General features: G+C 39.8%; 2 protein-coding genes across 2 annotated transcripts; one reads left to right on the top strand and one right to left on the bottom strand.

Moving 5' to 3' along the window:
- Positions 1-387: 387 nt before the first annotated feature.
- On the top strand, positions 388-13,441 carry LOC119741139 (protein-cysteine N-palmitoyltransferase HHAT-like). Its single transcript, XM_038216829.1, has 12 exons — positions 388-543; positions 1,500-1,832; positions 2,139-2,200; positions 2,965-3,078; positions 3,952-4,146; positions 4,308-4,517; positions 5,269-5,440; positions 6,288-6,438; positions 7,053-7,088; positions 7,475-7,679; positions 12,248-12,389; positions 12,695-13,441. Exons 1-12 carry the CDS (start codon positions 507-509, stop codon positions 12,808-12,810), a joined length of 1,773 nt encoding a protein of 590 aa, XP_038072757.1. The 5' UTR covers positions 388-506; the 3' UTR covers positions 12,811-13,441.
- On the bottom strand, positions 12,821-25,704 carry LOC119741138 (cholesterol 24-hydroxylase-like). Its single transcript, XM_038216828.1, has 13 exons — positions 25,381-25,704; positions 24,575-24,652; positions 22,300-22,381; positions 21,709-21,869; positions 20,584-20,722; positions 19,211-19,324; positions 18,506-18,740; positions 18,029-18,101; positions 17,611-17,692; positions 16,777-16,887; positions 16,546-16,631; positions 16,039-16,105; positions 12,821-14,939 (listed from the first exon to the last, which is right to left on the bottom strand). Exons 1-13 carry the CDS (start codon positions 25,524-25,526, stop codon positions 14,799-14,801), a joined length of 1,515 nt encoding a protein of 504 aa, XP_038072756.1. The 5' UTR covers positions 25,527-25,704; the 3' UTR covers positions 12,821-14,798.

Consider the following 25,704-nt stretch of genomic DNA (forward strand, 5'->3'; position numbering starts at 1 on the left):
TGCATTGTGTGTTTGCATTTAGGCTTATTCAGAACAGACACTTCGGCTGTGGTCATGTCATGCATGTAGGCGTACCTATTGTAAACACAAAGTACATTTGCAAGCAAACTAGTACATACAAGACCAGTTACATTATTGTATGTTTGTGATGGATATGGCGTTTTTCTTTTGACCGTGGTTGTACCATAGATCTAGGATCATTGTACAAAATTCATCGACTGGATGACATCAGGATAGGTAAAAACAAGATTTTCCTTTCGCTTTGACACCCGGCTTATACGGATTTCTAGTGGCGAGGTCAAGCTTTGGTCATATATAATCTGCATAACAATTATACCAAACTTCGCAACAATTAAGACCTTCCCATAACGCGGTCACTGCTTTAAACGCATGTAAAGTACACGCTCGCCCCAGCCGCGCTATTCTCGACTCTTGCTTTGTTGCTGTGCAAGCAGCAGGCCTCGGAAAGATTAAGAGGTGCTTGAGAACGAGCACTGGTGTACCCTATGCTCATTAGGCGATACTTCGGCGGAGTCCATCACGGTGAGATTTCTGAAATACGTTACCGGTACTTGAATATATCGCAACCAATGCAATTTCGCTATCTGGTACCATCGAAATATAACTTCATGTAATTTTGTTTTCTTCATATCCTTTCACTGTGTGATTTAAGGTGAGGATGCATATTAAGCGCAGCCATGGTTTGTGCAAGTAATTATATTTCTTTAGGGAATCACCAAGATCTATCTAAAAGTTAGCTTTATATTTGTACGTACATCTTCATTTGTAAATAAAATACAGTTTTCTCGATTCAATACTTGTTATGTGAAGAGGTTTGCATCCTTGTGTAATCACATCGTAAGATGATTTTAGTGATATACAAATGAAAGAATAATGGGCGAGGATCCAGTTCGTTTTGTAAATATAATGATGTTGTCTTGTGTCACTCTGATGTCCTTTAAACTTTGTATCTCTTAACTTATAAGTTATATTGTGTATATACGATCGATTGTCTGTATTGTACACAAACACAATACGGTGGTCCGGTCGCCGTTTCACAACTTTTTGGAGACCTCAACCACTTATTGTAAGTTGACATGTAGGTTATTCTTTACATTAATTTTGAATTGAATGAGTGGAAAAAATATATGAATTGAACTTCACAGAAACCAGAGCCTGTACACATGGACGTCACGGGGAGGGGGGGGTGCAAGGGGGACGCTTGCCCCCCTCCCATCCCCTGGAAAAGCAAAAAAAAAGGAAAGCGAAAAAAAGACCCAAAAAAAGAAAAGAAAAAGAGGCGCGAAGTCATATTGGTGTAAATTCAATGGGGGGGGGATGTCCCTGCACCCCTCGAAAACTGATAAATCGAGAATATGTTGAGAAATACAGGAATATTTTTGGGGAAAATATGTTTTGCCACCCTCTAGAAAAAGATCCTGACGACACCCATGCCTGTATACAGAAATGACGAAGTTTTCTTTCGTGTCCACACGCAGCACATTATAACATGGCAGCCAACATCCAAATTGAGCCTGAACCCCAAGCCTCAGCACTTAGAAACGACAAAGACAGCAAACACCCTGCCTCATTGTCTGACAATGGAATCCACTGGGATGCAAATTTCCCACTGCAGCGAAGACCATTACACCGATCGAGCTCAGGTAAACCTCTTAAGGGGCGGGGCTCTTTGAAGGAGACAGGGTCCACCAAGCCACACGTATCGCTGCACCAGCATGCAGCGTTACCATCTCAGGAATTGCTCGTGTATGCAGGAGTGATCGCCTTCCTGTTCGTCTATATTCACCAACATATTAACCAACTATCAAAAGGTAACGACGTTTTGTGACTGTCAGTAATATACAGAATTCAAGCTAAAGTATTTGAACATTCTAGTTGTGTGATTTTCATTCTCAAAATAAATTGTTAAGTATTCTTTGCCACAATTTCCTTCTTCTTGTCGTTCATAGCTTTATCATACACATTTCCATATATTTAATATCACAAAGGAAAGGCTGTGTACTATTTCAAAATGCACTTCTAGACTGAGTAAAGTAATGTTAATTGTAATAATATAGTGAGTTTGTTTTGTGTCTTATTTTTTTTTTATTGTATTTGTATTTGTTCCTTGTCAATAGAAAAAGCATTCAACTTAAAGTATTTGAGTGATGGCTGGTCACTTTTTGGACAACGAAAGAAGGTAATATTAGTTGTATTTCATACAGAAATGTACCTTACTGCTTAAAAAGATTTAGTAACCCGTATTCAGAAACATCATTCTGAGTAATTTAGGGTTTGGCGTGACAACTACAAAAAAGCTATTTTGCAAACTCAATTATCTGGAGTTGAACTTTTGAGCAAATTTCAGCATTCACAGTTTAATAGCTTTTTACCTTTTCCCCCATAAGGCCAAAAAAAAAAAGTCTCCGGTTTCTGGTATGGAGCTTGCCCCAAAAGTGGTGCGGCGACGCGGCTTTTTTTTTTTTTTTACCTGTTCTTTTTTTTTTTTGGGCTTCAAATGTCGGCTGATGACTGCAAATGGTGCCCGACTAAACTTAGTGCAAATATATGGGAGTCCAGAGAGGCCACATAAATCTTATTCTCGATCATAACCCCATTTAAAAACACGTTAAAATTGTGCAGCAGCAGAATTCCAGTCAAACCAGTGAGTTTGGCGGTTTTGTAACATCATATAGTATTGAAAAAAAAACTTTTTCATTTTGCCGACGCACATGGCTACGGCGACGCGCGCGCATACCAGAAACCGGAGACTTTTTTTTTGGCCTAAAACAATGCACATTGCCAATTTGAGGACAACCACCACAGGCCAAGGGCACATGTAACTCAAGTGGCAGTGAGCCGGTTCGGTATTCTAGAGTCTTCATGTGGAGTCATGCTTCTTTGTTCAACTTGATATCATAAAAAAACCAAAATACTGTATGATCGTTGGTTTATCATTTACAGGATGTTTCACATGACCAGTGGACAGCATTTGTTGTCACAATGACAAGACCATCAGTGGTACTTTCTTACATCGCCTACATCACTTTGGGTCAACTTGTATTGCTTGCTCCTCAGGTATGTGCTCATTTGAACTTTACAAACGGTCTGGAATGCCTGATGTCTGGCAATGCTGAATCTCTGTTAGTGGCCTTATTTCAGAAGGAGAACTGTTTTTGCTTGAATTACAAAGAACTCGAATTTTCACGTTTGAATGTTACAGTTCCATGTACATGTTTGCACAATGTGATGCAAAGCAATCCTGAAAGCATTTGGGCAAAGATTAGAATGTTCCTCTTCACTTTATGTAAGAAATTGCCTGAACTTTTCAATTCAATTGTAAAGAGTTTGAATTCTCCTTAGCCCGACTTTGGAGCATTTGCACGCGCAGAAAGCTGTAGTTTGGGCAAAGAAAGAAAAAATGAATACTTTTTACTGTGATAGGCCAGTTTTTAAAATGGACATCAACTAATTATGAAAGACTACGTTTAATTGCTTCCCAAGTCGATGAAAATATGGTCAGTCTTATTAATCCTATCGTCAGCGACACCCGAAGTAATACTCATGTACACTGCGCTGAATCGGTCATTTTCGTTTTCATGAAGCATTTCTCATCTTTATTTCACCAGTTTAAGGGTTTTCTATTAAAATTTTCTGTAATCCTACAAGAATACCGATTAATCACATTCTTGTCAAACGTTTTAAAATGGTTTTTTCAACCAAATAGTACTTCCGCAACAGTACTTTGTGAACACGAAAATCGTTCGCGCCAGTGTCCGATGTGCTCGCACACTTAAATAATTACTTCGTGAAACTTACATTTGTCATTAAGCGGTTTTCACGAAGTAACACTGATTAGAAGCGGACAGTGTTACTTCGTGGTGTCGGTGACCACGGTGCCACGATTGAATTTGTCTTCTTTTTCCTGACTCTTATTTTATCTCTCTTCAGTTTAGGAAGGTGTTCATGTTGCTATTCTCGACGCTGTGGATTTACCTGGGTTTAGGCATCAAGGTTTTAGGAGTCCTTCTGCTGCATTCATTCATAGTGTATATAGTCTCCCAGTCCAGAAGGCAGATGCTAGTCTGGGCTACAGTCCTGCTGGCAATTTCCTCAGTTCTTGTTGACCCCATCATAACAATTCAGGTTTGTTAAATAGCCACTATTTAAAAAAAAAAAAGGTGAACAATTATGAATTGGTTTGAATCGCCTGTGAATAGCACTTAATTATGAAAATGTTATAATCAAATCTGTTCACATTTGAACCTTGATTTATGCTCCTTTATCCATTCAAATCTCTTCTGCAGGAACGATATCTTGGTAACACACAGGATGGAACTGTGTGCATTTTAATAAGCTCCCTGCGCCTTCTGTGTTTTGGTTTGGAGTTTTGCCGCAAGAGCAAGGCGGAGAAGCCCTCGACTGGCTACAACCTCTTTGATCTGCTACTCTTCAATTTCTACCTACCAGTGTTTCCATATGGGCCTCTTGTAAGCTATGACACCTTCCTAGCTCAGGTGAGTTCCCTACCGTGCTGAAGAAACTGCCTTTAAGCGGTAAATTGGAAATGACAAAGTCCCTGCCCTGGATTTGACCAGGGCTCTAGAAGACCTGACACTTTTCTGGGTTAAAATGACACTTTCCTATTTCAAAATGACACTTTTGCCAAGATTTCCAGGTCAAAATGACCCTGGAAAAGAGCAAGAGAAGTATCACTTTGACTAGAAATGTGTCCATGTTGACACATAAAAAGTGGCATGCCAAATAGAACCCGGAGCCCTGGTCAATCTGACCAGGGATTTTTTTTTTTAGTAATAAATGTACCCCTCCGAATATAGTCCTACGCCTGGCCCTCTACTCATTGTAGGCAACTGTCTGCGCGTCTCCCCAGTGCCACACTGCAATTTCTAGCCGGTCGCTTTAAGCAAAAGTGCACTGTATGTTGTACGTTTCTCAGACCAAAGATTTTAGAAGACAAATTGCGCAAATTGATCAAACGTCATTTAGCAGAGCTTAAAGGATTTGATCTCTGGTTCTAACACGAAGACCGTTTGTAAAGCTGATTGTGAATGGTAATAACAGTGCAATGAAATGATATTTACAGTCATTAATTTGGAGGGAGGGTGCGTGGCAGACGAACAGCACTTTTATTTTTTAGTTACTTATGATGACGTCAGAATTGGGAGTGGATCATGATATTCCCTTTGTAAATGTAATGTCAGAACGTGGACTCCACTGATTTGGTATTACATGTGTTTGATGTTACAGATCAATGTAGAAGTCAAACCTCTGTCTGGGAAGGAACTCAAGATGATTTGTATAGAGATTATCAGATGTGTGATCTGGGCTGCCCTGACGGAAGGCATCACTCATTTTCTTTATTTTGGTGCGATGACAAATCACTACAAAACACTGACGACCCTTGATGCAAAGGATCTAAGTACGTTCATGTACTTTTAACTATGTTTAACTGAAAAAAATATAGGAACAGCTTTGAAGCCTGTTTTTTCCACATTGTTACTTTGGCTCAAAACTCTTTGTGACAATTTCTTATGCAAACGATACCAATAGATTTTTTGTACCACAAGTAGCTTTCACTGCAAAAACTTAGACTCGTCAATAATCATTTAGATTTCATGCAGCAGTATGGAATTTAATGGACTATAGCCGATCGTTGCAATTCAATTCAATTCAAGTCAATTCAATTTGACATTTATTTCCATATTGGTGAAAATCAAGGGAAAGTAAATAATGACAGAACAAGTGTTTAAATCAAAGACACTCAAAAACTAACGGAAAAAAATAATGACATGAATCAGGAGTAAAGGAGGTTGTGGGTTGGAATCCCGCCAGAGCAAGATTGTAACTTTCTTACAAGCCTTTGGACAGCAAGGGCGGATCCAGGGGGGGGGGGGGCCAAAGGGGGCCATGCCCCCCCCCCAAAAAAAACGAAACCAATTTTTTTTTTTTTTTATGTGACATCGCAATAAAGGCAGGCAATGAGCACACCACCATCTTTTCCTCAAAAAACATTGGTAAAGTGGTCAGAAATTGCCTCAGATCGCACCACAGAGCATCTAGAATCCAAAAAATTTTCGGGGCCCTTAAGCGGGCCCCGAACCCCACGCCGTAATTTTTTTGACCCACTTTTTTTGGGGGACCAAAAATTTTTTGGGCCCCCCAAAAAATTGTGTCCTGGATCCGCCCTTGTTGGACAGCACCATTGGTATTAAGTGAAAAATCCATTAATGAACCATTAACCCTGGCTTCTGATTTTCCTTCTGCAGGCTTTCTGGCGTTGTATCACTTGTTCTTCTTCCAACTGTCGACGTTTGTGCCGTACAGCTTTTCCCGAATCATTGCATTATTCGACCGCATTGACGTCCCTCAACCGCCGATCTGCATTCTCAGTATTCACTTTTTCAGGGACATGTGGAGGTGAATGGAATATTTTGTCTATCTAAAATGGTCCATCATTTTACTCTTGTGCAGAAACACCTGACAGAACTGACATAAAAACTGTTACACAACATAAATCCACAGGCCTCTAGCTAGAGAAGTTGCCTCTGTCAGGGGTTTTCCTGGCGCGAATAAATTGCTCTTCACTCACATCAATACATGGTGAGTCAACAAATAAAGTAAACCCAAATGTCAGCTTTCTTTTAATACAAGAATCATTCAAATCAATCCATGTTCTTTTCAAGTTACAGAATTTTAAGCACAAACACCGTTTTAAAGTCCTGTCCACGGATCACTAAAAAGTGAGCGTTCTTTCAGCAAAAGGAAAACAATTCACATGCACGGAACTAGTAAAACTGCTAGTAAATACCACTGTTTGATTGCCTCTCGTAATAATGCTGCACGAACTTTTTGTGTCTACATGTACATATTATGTGCACAGCATGTGTTTATAATGTGAAATAATTATGTGTGTGGCATAACTAAACATTATATTATTGCACCTGACAATCGCTGCTCGTGGATATAGACCTTCCATGAAATAGCACTATACACATTTACATAATAATATCTTGTGTTATTTCTTCTTACAGATACTTTGATAGGGGGCTAAATGCCATGTTAACAAAGTGAGTATGGTACTTGTATGACGTGTACTATTCGTATATATTTTTGTTGTTGTTGAAAGGTTTCAGTTAAAATTAATTTGAACACTATTTTTGTGCAAATATTATGAGTGAACCTGACTGTTGCAGGAATGTTGACAGCATGAACATATACTTAATTGCAATGCAACGTAATAATTTTATCTTAATGTGCTTGGTGTGAGTAGATTGGACGTAATCTTTATTACTCTCTCGTCTACAAACATGACAAGTCGAAACATTAGTCAATCACAAGTCAATCACACGCAACTGAGCCTCTGTTGCCATAGCTTATGGCGTGACTTGCGATTCACTTGTGCATGATGACTTTGACTACAACTCTGTAACTCTCTTTCCGATCCTGTCTGTAGATACATCTACATTCCCCTGGGCGGCTCTCAGCATGGCCCTCTCCGTCAATCCCTTGCAGCCCTCGTGTGTTTCCTCTTTGTGGCATTCTGGCACGGAGGAGGCCAGATTTACTTCACCTGGGCCCTGCTTAACTGGATCGGTGTTCAGGTTGAGGTTGCTGCTTTGGCATTCAGTCGCTACTTTGGACCTCTACAAAAACTTCAGGTAGAGTACATTTTTTTAAAATTATTTTATTATTACTAACTTGACCCTGCGCAATATAACCACACAATGAGCAGTTTATGATTTTGTTGGATTCTTCGCGCTTCTTAAAATGAATGCCTTGGGTTCCGCAGAATAACGAAAGCAATTTTCAAAGTGACCATTAAGCCATTTTGGTACATTTACTAACCCCTAAAACATTATTAGAGCATAATACTGATCGAGAAATGTTTTCCTTAAGGAGTGAGCAAGATAGTGAGCATAACTTTAGTTATATTTCAACCGCATTGATAATCATATTCATTTATACAAGACTTGTAACTAAGTTTTTCCTGAGTCCCAGGGACTTTGATTCAAGGTATGTGTCGCAGGAATCTAGCCGTGTTATGAGTGTATTGAAGCACAACCTACAAATGCATGCATGCATGAAACAAAATGTATACATATTTTTCCAAAAAGGACTCCAAGACTCGATTCAAGTATTGTTAGTTCTTGTTCATTTAAAATGATTATAATTTTTTGGGCCAAATACTCGGAGTGTTAAACATAATAAATAAAAACGCATGTGCATTTATGACTGAATTCCTCTCATTGTTGAATCGAATTACATAAACAGTGTTAGTGCGCTTAGGCCAAGGTTCTGTTTTTCATTATACTCCTGTATACAAAGACTTTTATTCTTCTGGACACCCCTTTTACATGTACTCACTTCAAAGTTACGTGTTCTCACTCTAATTATACGTCGTCTGTGTTTTGGATTGAAACGTTTGTAGGAGATAATCACTTTCAACGCGTTACTTCACTGAAAGAAGGTTCGATATTTTCAAAACCGAAGATGAAAACGTTGTCGAGTCTTACGGAGAACATCTCTACAATCTGTCCGAAACTTTTTATTAGCGACCCCGTAGATAAAGGGATTGATGGCATGATTTAAATAAAGAAAGTTGAGTGAGATGTCTAGAAATTCGGAGTCCACTCCAAATGCCTGACAGATCCGATAGGCCCAATATGGCAACCAGGAGAACAGGAAGACCACACTGGTGATGAAGAGCATAGTAGTGGTACGGCGCTGCAGTGAAGTTGCAGCTTGTATACGTCTTTGTTGCGGTACCCGGGGAGGCCTTGTAAAACCTCGCATTGCTTGATTCTCACGGATGTTTGCCTCATCAGCACCAGCTGCTCTGCTCCCTGTTGGGCCGTCACTGCCTTGGGTCACTTCACGGTTGTTTGACCAGCGTTTCTGTCCACTGACCTGTTCCGAATCAACAGTTGAAATTGGCCGAACAGAATTAACCTCGTTCATAGACACGCGAGCCGACACAGATGCGCTGGCTAAGGAATCTTGCGCTGATGTAGACCTTCCCTGATGTCTACCATCCTGAACATTTCTTGGGTTTGCAATGCCGATTTTGACGTGTTTGCGTATCGTGAAGAAAACTTTGCTGTAAAGTGCTAAGATCGTCACAAGAGCAGTCACAAACATCAGTACCTGCAGTGCGTACATCGCAAAAGTCAGTGGAGGCAGAGAATTGTTTTTCAGAGATGTGTTAATATAAAGCGGAATATTCACCGTTATAGACGAAGCTAGAGCAGCTAACAGGGCTCTCTTAGCCCATCGGTGTGTCATAATGCGTTGGTATGGTCGGCAGATACAGTCGTACCGATCCACTGCAATTACTGCAGTGATGACGATAGAAGTACCGATAGTCGTGTAGTCCCAACAGTCCAATTGATGAAAGAGGTACGGCACGTTGCCACTAGTTAGAGAAGAAGAGAACCAAGCGATTTCGTACGGTCGCACCAGGCAGACCATCAGGTCGGCCAGGGCGAGGCCCATGATGAGGATATTGGTACTAGACTTGTGGGATTTTCCCCAGTACACGCGGAGAATGAGGCAGTTACCGGAAACACCTAGTGTGACGATGAGAATAAAGTAGACCAGAAGGACTGTTGCTTTTGTAAAGTCAGGTTTATGAACTAATGGAGAGTGTAGCGTTGAGTTTAATGAAGTATCCATTTTAGCGACGTGTCTCGTAAATCAGCAGCATAACCTGTAAAAAAATGTCCAAATTTTGTTTTTGAACGTAATTATGAGTTACAGTTGTGCTCATTCACCAAAGTTTGTCGGCCTGTAGGTCTACCATGCTTCCAAAAGAGAACTGGCAAGAGACGGTTTGTTGAAGGCGTGGGATGAGTCTCCTATATACAAATTCACGTTTGAACTGAATGAATTCTACGTTGCTTCTGCCATGCCAAATGTGTGCTTAGAAGAACACGAGTTGTTTATTATCCGAACGTGCAAACCGTCAAACTACATTTATAGAGCATGACCTTTTTGGAAGTTAATTTATCATGGAAGGTGTCTGAGGATAGCTCATTTAATTATGTTCCACCAAAACAACGTACACCTTGCGATCGGTCACATCCCGCTCACGTTAAACAGCACTTACCACAATGTCAACAAAATCTTGAGTGCGCTGCAGTCTGTGCCTTGCCATTAACCCAGAAACGTGATGATCAATTAGTTTGATAAGTAAAAAAAAAGACAGATAGGCCTATTGCAAATAGTACAGGCAGTTTTGTGACTGATATGCTTTTAAGAATAAGTGACATATAAAATGTTCTGGTGAGGAACAGAAGTAAACCAGAGGTGATGAATCAAACGCTAATGTTTTTGCATGTTTTTCATTTACATGTAATTGTTAACGAGGTTCCGTACACATCAAATTTATGTGAAAGGCTTTCTTACTTGTGCAAGAAAAAAATGGCACAGCCTGGGTCCCTCACTTTTGTAGGTTGGGGTGTGGCTTTAGGTAGTGCGATCGAATTAATTGTCGGTTTGAAAAGATGCCAATGTTTCAGACCGTGTCAAATTTGTCATCCATTGCTTTATATGTAACTTCGAGGGCGTTGTTTTTACGGTACTGGGCAACCGTCAAGATGGTCGCTATGATTAATAATGTATCGCGACCAGGACTTGCCCACATTATCAACGGTTTGACCACGCAGTGATTAAAGAATGCGTAGGTGAAAACACATTTCAAGTAAATCCAAAACCAAATTTTAATAAGAATATCTCCAGATAAAATAAAAGGTATATATGTGATTTAGGATGTATACAACCGTGTTATATAGAGAAGATAGCACTTTAAAGATAAATCAAAATTGTTATTATGGCATAAGCTGATTAGGCGCAAGGAACATTTCTGCAAGGAAACTTCTCACCCTCAGCCTCACTGACGCTTAATGTGGGAGCACGCTGAAGAAATTAACCTTAAAGTAATAAACGCTGGTCTTATTTAGCACCAAACTCTACCTTTTATTGGAAAAAGAGGATTGAGGAACCTAATATCAGAGAGGAGATGTACTACTTTGATTATTTCTTTAAAACATAAAACATGACAGAATCGTTATTGAAACAATATTAAATGAACTCGTTAAAACAACAAAAGTGATGGGTAGGGCAAATGTCACAATATAGGGAGGAAAAGCACTAGCCTTGGCAGTAGAACAGCCGTTGAATTAAAATAGATCAACCGCTGAGGTTGACGGAAGAGTACGACGTGCACGGTCGGATCTTTGATTTATCTTATGACGAACCAACTGACAATCAATTGTAGAATCTCAGTAGTCCTAAATCTCAATTGAGCAGAGGCTTTGTCCCCCGGGGAAAGAAAGGAAGACTAATTGCAGATTACATTTCGAGTCACCGATATGGCAAAAGTAGAGGTTGAAAGGGAATACTGAAAACAACATGAGAGACCAAGAAACAGAGAATGACCGGTAATTATCACCGTTACAGAATCAGAGAACACTCAAAATCAAGACTCCGAGCTCAAAGTACATTTGTTATGTTGCTAATGTCATCGGATGACCAGGGTCTAAAGCACTTGTGGAGAGGTCTCACCGAACAAAAATGTATTGTGGGACGAAAAGAGCCAAACAAAAGCAAATCTGCTTAAAAATTGCATTATAGCTGAAAACGTTTGAACCGTGCATCCATCAAAGGTAATGCATGTATGAAAAGGATTTTGCTTAAATCACACCAGGATATTAGAGATAAGGTATCTTTTGTGATGCTGTGAATCTTTTTAACATGGGGGCCTAAGCATTATGTTTGTTAACTGTGTAATGAATATACGTGTAGGTCACCGGCTCTGCGAACTAAATAATTCGTTAATGACCCACCTTGGTCAGACTTCGGCTTCAATATAAGGCCAAATTAACCATAATTGAACTTTCTTCTTAACTTAGTGCGCTACATAGAGCTCATCACTCTCTAAATTTCAAGAGTAAAAAGTCACTCCATTCGAGTGGACACTCACTTCCACAGTCGGAAACTAGGGACAAGGCGTTTATAAGAGTAAAATTCTTTCAATCGTAAGGATCGAGTTTTCACTCGAGCTTCGACTGAAGTGGTTCTTTTACAGATTATTTCAAGCGAACATGAGAGTGATTTTCACTCTAAAACGTCTAGTCCCAAATTTCACTCTCTGGGATTTAGAGAGCATGTCCTTTTAAAAGGTTTCATCAGGTGCAAACTTAATTTTGTGTCTTTTTATTACATACAGAAGAGCATGTCCCCGGCGATGCTGAGGCGTTTCTACGCTGCCTGTGCTGTGCCTAATTATCTCTTCCTGGCTGTGTCTAACCTGGTCTTTGTCATTGGACCAAGCAAGACAAGATACTTCGTCTATTCGATGATCTTTAAAGGTAAGTTGGAATGTTTTTCGTCAGTTTGCAGTTCAACAAAAGAGTTGAATGAACTGGGAAGTGATCCTGCGACTTTTGTGGAACCTTATTTACTATTGAGTATTTGCTTTACGTGTACATGTACCTGGAAATAACTTTGAATTTGAATGTGAATGTGAATGTGAATGTGAATGTTAATGTGAATTTCAATTTCAATTTCAATTTCAATTTCAATTTCAATTTCAATTTCAATTTCAATTTCAATTTCAATAATTTTTTTTACAGAATATTCACATTTCATTTTATTTCCTCCCATATGATAACAGACTGGCCTTGGAATATTCTTGGCATCACCGTCGCTTTCTACTGCTGTATGCAGGTGGTTAATGAGGTGGAGAGGAGAGTTGGTAAAAAGTTGTTGCTGTCAAAGAAATATCTCTGAGATATCAACATCTGTTCTGGAGAATTTTTTTATTTGTTTGAAGTACAAGTATAATACAAGTCTGCAAGCCCATGCCAGGATATATACATGTTTGTGTCATTTTACAGCAGTATTTGAACTAATTCGAAGTGGGATATTGTTAGTATGATTTCCGTGCGTACACTGAAAAATTGCCTTGGTTAATTTTACCCAATTTTAAATTTAATTTGGTCTTGTATGACTACAACTTTTGGTTGAATTTAACATTAATTCTAACCCAAACAATTGGTTATAGAACAACCCAAGTTTGTGTAGTTCCAGTTTTCACCATTTTTTTGGTAAAATAAACCCAGACAATTTTTCAGTGTAATTCGAGTATGATTTGAACATAGGCCTAAAAACTATTACTTCAAATTAAAACCCCATTGTGCATGGAGAACATGTAGTTTTTTCGCCCTCAGGTTCAGAGTAACTCGTGGTATCTTTCAGTTACAACTTGATTTTGTTTGGATACATTACGAACCGCCAGCGTTGCATAATTAGCGATGATACTTGATCACCCCACGTTTAGCCCGTATGTTTACAACCGTCGGGCGAGCAAATGAAACATTTCTCGATCACTGATTGGTTCACTAGAAAAGCCTAGGGAGAAAATAACGCAAAAGTTAAACCAAAAGTTAAAGTTGCACTCTGTTGGCTGTTCAACACGACTAATAATATCCAAGCAAAAAAAGTTCCTTCAATAAACGAGAGGATTTTTCAAAAAGTTTTCCAGAGATTGTTGGAATACAAAACCGTTTTGCAATGTTTTCCCGATCATAACAATACTACTCCAAACAACTACACTTTTTTCCCCACTTATGCCCTATCTGAGATTATAGAGTCACATTGTGCCAGCCTTCATTCTTATACATTAGGTATTCATACAGTGATGGCACAATTCAAGTAAAGATTGATTCAAATAATTTTTGATTAAACTAAGCATTTACTTTAGTATAGCAATCTTCAAAAATTAAGCATTCGTTTAGTATTATAATAGCAACCTCTATTATAGCAACCTTTAGTAAAGCTTTTAATTGAATATTGTCAAACAGCATCAAACAACATCTAGCGAAATGGGAGGGAAAAAATGTTTGGAAACTCTAGGACTGCTGTCCAAAATCATCCAAATTTTGGGTTGCAGATTATTATTTCCCCCTATTTTTACACTGCTACCTTTGATTTGTCAGAAAGAAAATTACGTATATCCTTAGAAAAGATGTATTTTAAAAATTGAAGTACCCCCACTTAGGTTCTGAAAGATGGCAGAGTTAACAGTAAAGCTTTTCGACTGCATCTAATCGTAAGTTTTACAAGGATGAGATATCTAGTCCCCTTGTTTGCAATACTATACTAACACAAAACTAACACACACACAAGCTACATGATTTGCCCATTAATATTTACATATCCTAAAGTACTAACTAAATAAATCCACACCGTATACATGTATTAAGTATTTCTTAAAACATTAAGTCAGTAATTTTAACAAGTCTCGTCGGACTACTTCCTTTCCCAACTACGAACACAAAACAATAATCAGCAAAAGCTTCTTAAAGATCTGTCAATTTGCATTTAACATATCTAAAAGTCCTAGTACAGTTTCATATACTGGCAAAGAGCAATTGACTGTCATTGTTTCCCCTAAGCTAGTGAGTGTTTCGTGAAACTTTTAGTCAGTAATAAACTGTACTAACCATGCATTTTTAACAGTACAGTTGAACCCTGATAAGAAGAGCAATGTTAATACAGCAAGGTCCTGCTTATAACAAGCAAACTTTTAGGTCCCAAGTGTTTGTTTTTCTTTGGTTTCCTTTGTTTTCCCAATACTGTTAATACAAGGTACCTGTTATAACAAGGTAATTCGTTAAGTCCCAAGGACCTTTTCGACTGTATATAACCGGTGGAATGGTTCAATCTGCCTTGCACCTGTGAGTACATAGGCCTCAATGTAATTAACATGCCAAGATTCATTCTAACAATGTGATGTAGTTTTTACATCCGTATTTTGGTTTTAATGTAATGTCTTCAAGGAGGGCGTGTTCTTGGCCGGGTAAGAGGGTGAAGTTGAACTTCTGCAGTAGTTTTGCCAGGAGAACCCGTGCTTCAATCTAGAGAAGGTGTGAAACAAAACTATGTTAAAAAGAAATGGTGTACATGTATATCATTGAAGGTGGTATACGCATCATGCAAACTAGCTAACCATCTATTATAACAAATGATAAAATGCGGGCACTTATATTCAGACGAAATAGCCTAATGACATTTTGGAATTAGCTTCCATTTCAAATGAATCCTCCGGAGCCTTGATTCAGCAAACAAATTCTGCTAAAAAATTATTGTCGGACTTACAAAGAACAGTTGTTGGGGGAAAATGGAAACTTTTGAAAATAAGTAAAAATTAGACATCTAGATGGGACTCGATCTCGGACCTTCTTACTGCGAGCCCTAATCTTTTCCACTGCTCCATTGGATGTTACTCGATAGATTTAGTGAATTTGTGTACTATATACAGCATACGTATACAGAGGTTATACGTACGTGAGTGAAAGGATTGTTTCAAGTGGTCAGAAAATTGTTTACCCCAGACTATTGTAAACAGAAAATAAACCTCAGCTGTGGCCGTCTTCCATGAAAGTCTTGCATGGAAGTCTTGCATGAAAGGATTGTGAGTACAAACGCGCGGGCCGCGGCCGTGGAACACCGTTGGTAAATGTTCATTTCCTCCTTCTGGATACCGTCCAACCACTACACAAACTACCGCGTGACTTTTACATTAATGTACCTACGTTGCCTCTGATTACAACTTAAACTTTGCAAAATGTTACAGACAATTGTTAGAGTGAATTTACAGACGACGGCATGGCATTTGCTCAATTTTGGTAAAATATTTTGGTCAATTTTTCGGGAACCGACCGACAGCCAGCCGACCGACAGCCGACCGACAGCCGACCAACACTAAAGTGACTTGTAGAAACTCCTGCCAGAGCTTAACAAGTTCAATACCTATATTTTATAATGATTCGATCTCGATGCCAACGTGTTCATATTCTGTAGGTTCATCATTAAATCCGTTACCATCCTGAATTGAAAGTAATATAATAGACAGGTGAGTCTGCAAACAATTCAAAAGTCAGCTTATGCACGAAGTGGTTGGGCACAATCTCTAATGCGTCACGGTGTTCACGATTCGAATGCATGTAGGCTTACCAGTGCAAACTGCTGGCCGATGCAAGATCTCGAACCCAAAGAGAAGGGGATGTAAGATCCGGGCCGTCTGAAACAAAAGACATCCAGAAGAAAGATGAAGTCATGCATAAATCACCAACACCAACTTTGTTTTGCAATCGCTTCCATTACCAAAAAGATAACAAATAGTGCTTGTCCATCGGATCGGACCGGGACAGCTATCGCTGCAAAACAACAGGATCCAACTTCACAGAAACAATGCTTACACATTTTATGTTTTGAGCACAAATTCGCTCAACTTTTCACCAGCAGTAAACACTGCATAGCATTTTGATCTGTAACCTGTTTTAGTGAAGCAGGTAGTTTTTGTGATTAACGAATTTATGTGGTTAGCTGATCCATTATATTGGAGCAAGATTTTATTCCGCGTGCATGTTATCATACGACCTTTACCAAATACTAATAATGGCCATGGTTTACTTTGAAGAAAAAAAAGACGCACAAAAAACCATACAATGCCGTGCTTACGTTTCGCTAATCTTGAAACGATCAGGATCAAATTCCAGTGGGTTGTGGAAATACTTCTCCATTCTGGCCATAACGTAGGTACTCGTCTGAAAAAAGGAACATTTCGCTTCAGTATGAATTTCCTATTGCCATCGTAAGGTGTTTGGTTATAAACTTTTCTAACGAAAGGCTAATTATAGACATCAATTTAAAATAAGGAAAGGATCAAAGTACAATCGGTTCCAGCCATACCACGACGGATGTTTTTGCAGGTATCTTGAAACCGTTGACAGTGACGTCATAAGACATCTCTCTACTGGTGACGGTGGCTGGAGGCCATAAGCGCAGAGTTTCCTTCAACACCTATACAGACATGAATCAGGGAAGAAACAAATTACGAATTCAGCCAATAAAAACATTGGAAGTACGCAAAAACACAATTAATTGGGCACATTGTGGATTTTGCAAGTGCAGTGAACACGCATTCAATCGTGGACCTCCTTTTGTCCTCCTATAGGGTTTAAACTTTTTGGAAAAATCCGTCAATGGTTTTGTACACGTTTTTCAATCGCGGACCCTAATAATGTTTTTTAACAACAACAGGTCCAACATTATATGCTAATACAAGAAAGTAAGATATTTGGGGGTATATGAATCAAAATTTGACAGATATTACGAGCAGCCACCTTAACTATCTTCTAAAGTCACCCATGCCAGTTTTATAGCGCATTTCGCGCCTAGATATGACGCCATCTCGATTGAATCTTTTCCCCCCAACATTTCGTTAATGGCTCAGATTTGGTAAGCATGTACACGTCATTCACAAATCATCAGCAACTGTTTCAGTTGTAGCTACATTTTTTTCCAAGTTAACTTAACATTTACCGAATATTGAATATTTTTTTGTAAATCTGGATATGGAAGCCCAACACGCATACAATATTTTAACAACAATTTGCATTTGATTTCATCTGCAGCATACTGCACTTGAAATTCACTATATACCTAGACATAGGTTTTGTATGAACATTGCCAATCAGATTTTTCCAATTTGAACGACGGACTGCCCAAGGACATTTAACCCACCTGCATCATGTAGTCTAGTTTGTTGATGTCCTCATACTCGACACGTCCTTCTCCAACCACAGCTTGTACCTCAGTGCGTACCCTGGTTGGAGTGATATAAACACTGCTGATCATAGCATTCCCAGCGATTGCCGGCTGGTAAAAACTCATCATGCCTCTTTTTGCAAAGTAACTCGAAGTACAGAATTACGTTCAGAAAGGCTTTAGCCGTATACATGCAAGGTGTCAAACAAGCACAATGTGCAAGCAAGTCGAGAAAGTGGTCGCACAAAATGTTGAGTTGATACAAAGTTGAAGACAAACGAACAAAGTGCCCCTTTTACTCTGTTGGAGTTAAGAAAGGCACGTGACTAAATCATATTTGTGTAGGCTCGATTCCTCTTGATATGATAGTGCGTAAACAGTTTTTATAACTGACCTGTGCAGAACGTCTGGATGATTGCCAAGCTCCAGCAGGGTAAAGCTGAGCAGATTAGCTGTTGTCTCCTGGCCTGAAATCAAACAATAAATCCACTATAATCGACGATTTTAACCACAATACATAAGTCAATTCTGCACAATGACCAATTAATGGGGAATTCAAAAGAATATGTTCCGACGTTCTGAAGGCTCTGCAGACAGACGTTCGGACCGTGGAATTTTGTTTTCAAGAGGAGGGCACATCGCATCAGCATTGCAGTGCAGTGTGCAGTCGTCCACCACCAGCAATAAAGTCTACATATTCATCCCAACAATTAAGACTTTATATTAAAACAACCACGATGCAGATATTCTTCGAGAGAAAAAAAACCACAATAGACTGGAAAAGGCCAAATCATTCAATTTCGACGATGAGTTCTTTTAATTATTGGATAGTGTGCGATGAAAGGCATAACAAGCCAGCTAAGTAACCTACCGGCCAAAAAGAATGTGGTGAATTCATCTATCATGTCTTCCATTGGTATAGACTCCTCTGCAGACAGTCCCTTTGTCTCCTCAAGGATGTAAGTCAGGATATCTTGAGGGACCGTCTGTCCTCTCTGTATGGCATCCCGTCTTCCCTCTATGCATTCCCGCCCCAGTTCACGGATTACGTGGATAGCCTGCCTAACCTCCCGCCGCAGTTGACGGTCGGCCGCGAATGGACTGAGCTGTGAATGGACAAAACTCAAATTTGATTCGGAATTGATATTTGGATATCCCAGATTTGTGTTACGCGTATTATTGTTAGGAACCAAGTCAAGAGGCATGAGTTGTTAACTCGCAGTCGGAGTATAGGCTAAACTTTTTGTGCTTGCATCGTAAACTGAAATAACAAAGAACACCATCCGAGACACTTGCAACGCATAAGCTCTACGGGCTCCATGCGCCAACAAAAAAGACGCATCATTTTACCACTTTTGAGAGCTCTGTAGACGGAACATACAGCGCTATAGGGCGTACTGGACTGTACTGGTTCGTGGAAGTACGAACGACTTCATGAATGTGCCAAAGTCTCCCAGACTAATCCCCGTCCAAATAACTATAGACACTTTTGAAATACATGTCTAGGTCTCCCCCAACTCTCCTTTTCTGGCCGTCGAATGAATACTTGTGCACGCGTCACGGAGCCCATACTCACTTCAATGAAGGAGTTTTCGTAACTAGCCGACATGCCCTTAAGAATCGTTTTCATTGCTCTGTACAGCGGGTAATCTCCGTCGGGTTCTCGTTTGAGCTCCAAATCAAACGCCACCTTTATGAAGAAGAAAACAATCCAGTGGATTAGCAAATGGGAATGGAAATATCCCAACGTCAATTTTTTTTGTTAATAAGGCGAAACATATTGCTTGAAATGATCGGCTTAGTAGCCAAGGCCAAAAAAAAAGTCTCCGGTTTCTGGTATGGAGCTTGCCCAAAAAGTGGTGCGGCGACGCGGCTTTTTTTTTTTTTTACCTGATTATTTTGCTTCAAATGTGTCATCTGCAAATGGTGCCCGACTAATAGTGCAAATATATGGGAGTCCAGAGAGGCCACATAAAGCTTATTCTCGACCATAACCCAATCTAAAAACACGTTACAATTGTGCAGCAGCAGGATTCCAGTCAAACCAGTGAGTTTGGCGGTTTTGAGACATCATCTTTCATTGAAAAAAAAAACTTTTTCATTTTGCCGACGCGCATTGCTACGGCGACGCGCGCGCATACCAGTAACCGGAGACTTTGTTTTTTTTAGCCCAAAGTATACATTTTGGGGTCTGCCTTGTTCACCTTGGTACAACGTATATTGTATGTTATTGTATGTGGTGTAGAGCGTTAACATTTTGCTTGAAATGATCGGCTTAAATCAGAACAGTTCTCAGAGAGTTAACAGAATCACAATATTTGGAAATTATTAAAAAATATAGTCCTTGATTTTGGGGTTTACTTGAGGTGAATACTTCTTTAAAACAGTCCTATATATAGTCATGAGGTTGTGAATATTTTTTAAATTGCTGTTTTAGGGGTTGTAATTCAGAACTTGAGTAAACGATTTCTTAAATTAATATACCAAGTCTGATTAGAGACTGTCTTGTCCAGTTCATGTATATACAAATTAGCAAAAATGTTGTTTAACATTTTCCAGTCATGTCTGACAGCAAGTTTTAAGAATGTTTTATTAAAAACTGCCCCCTTTGGTATTTCACAAAATCTGTTTAAACCTTTAGTTATAGTCTACAATATTGGAACATCGCCATCGTGGAATTATAATACGAAGTTCTCTTGACAACAGTCCAATATTAGTCCAAAGTCTAAACTATTTCAACATTACAAGGTCGGCCACATAAAATCACACGACCTCCACAGCGGTGGCAATTTGATAACATTCAACCATTTTCACAATAAAATTGGCGTCTGCCTTATTCACCTTGGTACAACGTATATTGTATGTTATTGTATGTGGTGTAGAGCGTGCGCGAACCAGCGAACGCTCTCAATCGTTGCTAGGTTCACTGGTAGTGCTAGTGGCCCATACCTTAGCAATAACATCTAGCGTTGCTCTATTCAGCTCGTCCAACATGGCGACCTCCGTCTTCCCATCAGCCTTCTGGCTTAGTTTCTCGACCAAGACATCTGCGCCCGCATTAAATTGGCCCATCAGGCTCTGCAGATATCTGACATGGGATATAATTTTATGCAAATCTGAAATTTCCTTAAACGAGGCTTCGCCTCATTTTCTTCGCGAGGAGGCAACGTCGCCACTTTACCCGCCGCCAGCCTGGGATTGTTGGGTTCTCACATTGTTCTCCGTTTATCCTCTTTTGGGATACGGTCAGACAAAGACCAACTTGTGGGGTACCATTGTTCCCCTTGTGCGAGTACTCCAAGTAGGCCTACCCCTCGAAAAAACCTCATATTCACCCCAGCACACCCACCTATTCCGCTTCACAATATAACACTGATAGTTAAGTAGGAAAAATCTGTCAAAACAAAAGTTCATTGATTTTTACGGTGTTTGGAATGATATCATATGCAGAGTTGTTTGGAAAAAAAGCTGTCGGTGAAGTGACACTAAAAGTGCTAGGCTACATAGGGGACTGACCGGCATTTTCTCTCAGAAACGCCACACCACAATATACAATTTGGTCCTTTCAACGATATACCGGGTGAGTAAAAAAAAAGCGGTACCCAAACCCCAAAAAATATATTTCATATTTAAAAACATATGTAGCACCAAACAAAATAATGACTGGAACGCCAATTTCATAAGCTTCTTTTAGATGAAGAAATTACTGAAATTGCTCCATCCGTTCAAAGAATATCACCGTTTAAACACAATGACCCTAAAACCTCTTTCGTCCAAAAATGCGATTTCAAGAATCGTCGTCACAATTGTCTTCAAACATCAGTAGTAGCTTATGAAATTGATTTTCCAGTCATTATTATGTTTGGTGCTACATATTTTTTAAATATGAATTTTTTTGTCGGTTTTGGGTTCCGTTGTTTTTTTATTCCACCTTAGTATGCGTAGTGGCATGCTTGTTCTTAATTGCTATTATCATGCGTTAATTTGCATAACGATAAACTCCATTTTTGGCTAAATATTTGGTCTGTTTTCTAATAGGAATTATGGGTAGCTTAATTCGAGTATACATCTTACTTGCGATGGAATGCAGGATTAAACATGGCCCTTCTTTTGGCGTGTTTGATGGGGTCGAGCTGAGTTACGAGGCCCGATCCAACAAAACGCGTACCGCAAACCTTCATAAGATCTCTGTAGAAGGCCAAGGGTTTGCGGTGGTCATTTTTACAAAGCATCTCCTGCAAATTAAAAATTAAAATTAAAATGGCCTATTTTATGTGCCAAGAAAATATTGTCGTAACCTGAATTTGAAGCTCACATAGATACCGGCTACCATCAAATATCATCATAATATACCGGTACCTTCATAGACGTTTAATGGCCGGAAGCTCAAGCTGTCACTGATTAAGAATTTGCGACAACGTACGTGTATGCGCTGTGTTGGTAATACTACCGTTTGTATGGACCTAAACCAATCAGCTTGTCTTTGAGAAAATCTGCTTAGAAGGATATCGCAAAGTGTTATCGTAAGAACGCAAATAATTCAATGTTTATTCTCGGAGATTATCTTTTAATGTCAAGTGGAAACAGTACTTACGTTAAACTTTCCTTTAACACAGTTGGCTGACATCTTTTTCCTGACCAACATATGACAATGAAATAACTCACCCTAACGAAATCTGCTTCGAGGACGATCACAAATGGGACGAAATAGATGAAGACGTGAAACACGGATCCACACTCACGCATCCTGAAACGACGAATAGAACAAACGCTGCAGAATGCCAAGCATGAACAAACAACAGTACAGTGTTCATTTGAACACTTGCATCTTCATTTGTGTGTCCCAATCATCGAAATGATCCAAATAGGCCTACATGTAGTTTCAGTCATAAGGAACGGGGATTTGGAGAAGCTGTAACTCCTCCTGTTCCTTCCTCTGTGCTTCAGGTATTAATTTAATTATAAGTTTTTCTATCAAAGGAGAACATATTATTTTTTTCCTATTGAAGTAGGCCTATACGTAGTGATTTGCCGAAGCTTGGAAAAAAAGCAGCGCGTAAAAATGTCCTATTTTGATCATGAATAACTTTGTCGTTTACCAATGGAATCAAACCTTAATTTCAGATCATGTAAACAGAGCATGGCAAATTTTATGGGGCAAGTTTCATCAGCTTTGTTTCTTCAGAATCTGCCACTATCGGCTTGGCATCCTCCAATGTCGATACAGCGCTGGAGAGGGTGGCGGAATTAAGGCGCGTGCTGCAGCCGAAGCTTCTGAAGGAATGCAGGTTCACCCCTGATGTCATTGAACACCTCCACGATCGTTTGGCGCAACACATGATCGAGGAGGTGTGCAATGACATCAGGCGTGATCCTGCATTCAGAAGCTTTCGGCCGCAGCACGCGCCGAATTCTGCCACCGACTCCAGCGCTGTATATCGACATTCGGAAAGTGAGTATTTTTCATGTATAGCAGTGTTGGAGCAAAGGCTTTGACCCTCAAGGCCAAGGCCAAGGCCAAGGCTTTGACCCTCAAGGCCAAGGCCAAGGCCAAGGCTTTGACCCTCAAGGCCAAGGCCAAGGCCAAGGCTTAACCCTCAAGGCCAAGGCCAAGGCCAAGGCCCTGTTTTATGAAATGACCACTGATATAGAACAAATTATAGTCACATGAGTGACACATCATCACGCAAGGGCGGATCCAGAACACAATTTTTTTGGGGGGCAAAGAAAATTTGGTCCCCCCAAAAAATTACGGCTTGGGCTTCGAGGCCCACTTAAGGGCCCTGAAAAATTGTTGGATTCGAGATGCTCTGTGGTGCGATTTGAGGCAATTTCTGACCATTTTAACCGATGTTTTTTGAGGAAAAGATGGTGGTGTACTCATTGCCTGCCTATATTACGACGTCACATTAAAAAAAAATGGTTTCGTGTTTTGTTTTTTTGGGGGGGGGAGGGGCATGGCCCCTTTTGGCCCCCCTGGATCCGCCCTTATCATCACGAATAGCTCGTTACGAAGAACAACATTTCTTTAATTGCAATCAACATGCTCGCATAGGCCTACACCGTTTTATGACTGCTCTGTATCTATTAATGTATAAGTTCAGGTCTTCAATATGGTTTAACTAAACAAAATAATGATTTACTTCTATATTGACACACAATTCTCCCAAGTGTAACAAAAGGGGGATCCAAGAAACTGATTTGGGAAATTTTTATTTGCTGGCCGAACATGGTCAGAAATATCAGCATTATCTAAAACAGATCTCATGCAAATCTTCAGCACTTATCAGGGAGACATATACAACCAATCAGATCTATTCCATAGTTATATGCAATTAAAGTGATCATCTCATTAGCCCCACAAGACAGTGTACGGAATATTTTTGCAGCAAATCTACTACAATGGTAACAAAATGTGATGCTACAAAAGTGGAAGTGTGCCCAACTCACAAATCTATAGGGTGCTTCCCTCCTCCATGGTAATACGATTAAAATGGTAACAGCAAAATTCCGAACAGATTTATCTGGAAAATGCAAAAATCTATGGGCCTTGAAGAGCCTTGACTCCAAATTGCAAGGCCCTGAACCCTCAAGGCCAAGGCCAAGGCCAAGGCTTTTGCCCTCAAGCCTCGAGGCCAAGGCCAAGGCCCTCAAATCCAGCCTTAAGGCAGCCTTAAGGCCAAGGCCCAGTATCAAGGCACTACATCACTGATGTATAGTGTTTAAAACTCACCCTCTTGCACAAAGTTGATGAAAATTGCTCCATGCATTGTTTACATGATGATGGTTTAATTCCATTGGCAAACAACAGACTTTATTTAGTATCAAAAGGAGGACGTGATTTTTGACACGTAGTATCTTCACGGCAGTGTCAACGTGACTTCCCATTAAAACAATGGAAACATTTAGATTTATTGGATGCAAATCAGAAATTACGTACATATCAAGTAGCATGTCATCGAAACATCTATTCTGTTTCCGAAATCCACCCCAGATACGTTGATGCCCAGAAAAGAACCTGGATTGCAATATAAAAAACGAAACAAAGCAAAACAAAATGACTATCATGGAATGCAATTCTCATGGGCTACCAACTAGGATTACAAGCTGCTAATTATTTCCAATATTTACATAGGACAGCCCAGACAGGGCTTTGGAGTGCTCTGAAACGTGCACAACTAAATCAGGCCCACTTTACTCACAGTTTAGTCAGCAAATTCCTTCAAAAATTCCACTGGGGCAAAGAAAATGTCCTCAGTATTTCACCAACCAAGTTTGCAGACTCAATTCAATTTTTAAAGGAGAATTTTCTTCAATATTTTTCACATGAGAGGGAAGTCAAGTGATTCCAAAATGGGGCTTAATACTAGACTGGTGCATGTCCAACCATGGTCCAACTATTGGGAAAGACTGACCTCTTCTTTCAGTGTCAATAGTATGGTGGCTTTACTATGGAGAAATGTGTAGTAAATTGAGACTAGTTCCCGCTTCATGCCATATGTTTCTCAAATTCTTTTGGCATGATTGATTGATGCCGTACTGAAGCTGTGTTGGGTTGTTTTAGGTGCCAGTTTATTTTCTTGTTTTGCATGTTTGCAATACCTTAAGCTTTGGGACTCTCATACACAGTATCGACAGTCCCAAATGTTCGGACTAAGGACAGCCAGTATATATTTGTCTGATTTAGAAGTCGGGTGATGAATAACCGAGACAGAGATAGTTTCGCACAGGGATCTATATACGTACCCCTTTCTAGGCGATGCAGGAATGTGAGCATACTTTTCGTGTAGGTAGTGCAGGTACAGTACACATGCTAAAAATCCACACAAAACGCACATCGTCAGCACTCCAGCTACCCCTACAAGGAGCACAGCAACCACAGACATATCCATACTTTCAATCTTCACTGGATCTGGACAGCGATATGAAGACCCTCGAAATCACCGATACAAGTTCGCTTTTCTATTTCAAGATGGTTGGAACATACCACGAACCGTACCGGCATTGAGTTTTAACAAATTTATACCGTAGCCAATGTCGTGTCTTGTGTACTTTACTTCCAACGTACAT

This window comes from Patiria miniata, unplaced genomic scaffold (assembly GCF_015706575.1).
Source record: "Patiria miniata isolate m_02_andy unplaced genomic scaffold, ASM1570657v1 HiC_scaffold_5, whole genome shotgun sequence".
NCBI classification, from domain to species: domain Eukaryota; kingdom Metazoa; phylum Echinodermata; class Asteroidea; order Valvatida; family Asterinidae; genus Patiria; species Patiria miniata.

Excerpts from the sequence above, each read along its gene's own strand:
- LOC119741139 (XM_038216829.1), top strand. The coding sequence starts at position 507 with ATGCTCATTAGGCGATACTTCGGCGGAGTCCATCACG. Across the intron at positions 1,833-2,138 it reads TATTAACCAACTATCAAAAG|AAAAAGCATTCAACTTAAAG; the intron begins GTAACGACGTTT and ends CCTTGTCAATAG. Across the intron at positions 7,089-7,474 it reads CTAAATGCCATGTTAACAAA|ATACATCTACATTCCCCTGG; the intron begins GTGAGTATGGTA and ends TCCTGTCTGTAG.
- LOC119741138 (XM_038216828.1), bottom strand. The coding sequence starts at position 25,526 with ATGGATATGTCTGTGGTTGCTGTGCTCCTTGTAGGGGTAGCTGGAGTG. Across the intron at positions 20,723-21,708 it reads AATCCTGCATTCCATCGCAA|ATATCTGCAGAGCCTGATGG; the intron begins GTAAGATGTATA and ends ATCCCATGTCAG. Across the intron at positions 16,888-17,610 it reads AACTAGACTACATGATGCAG|GTGTTGAAGGAAACTCTGCG; the intron begins GTGGGTTAAATG and ends ATGTCTGTATAG.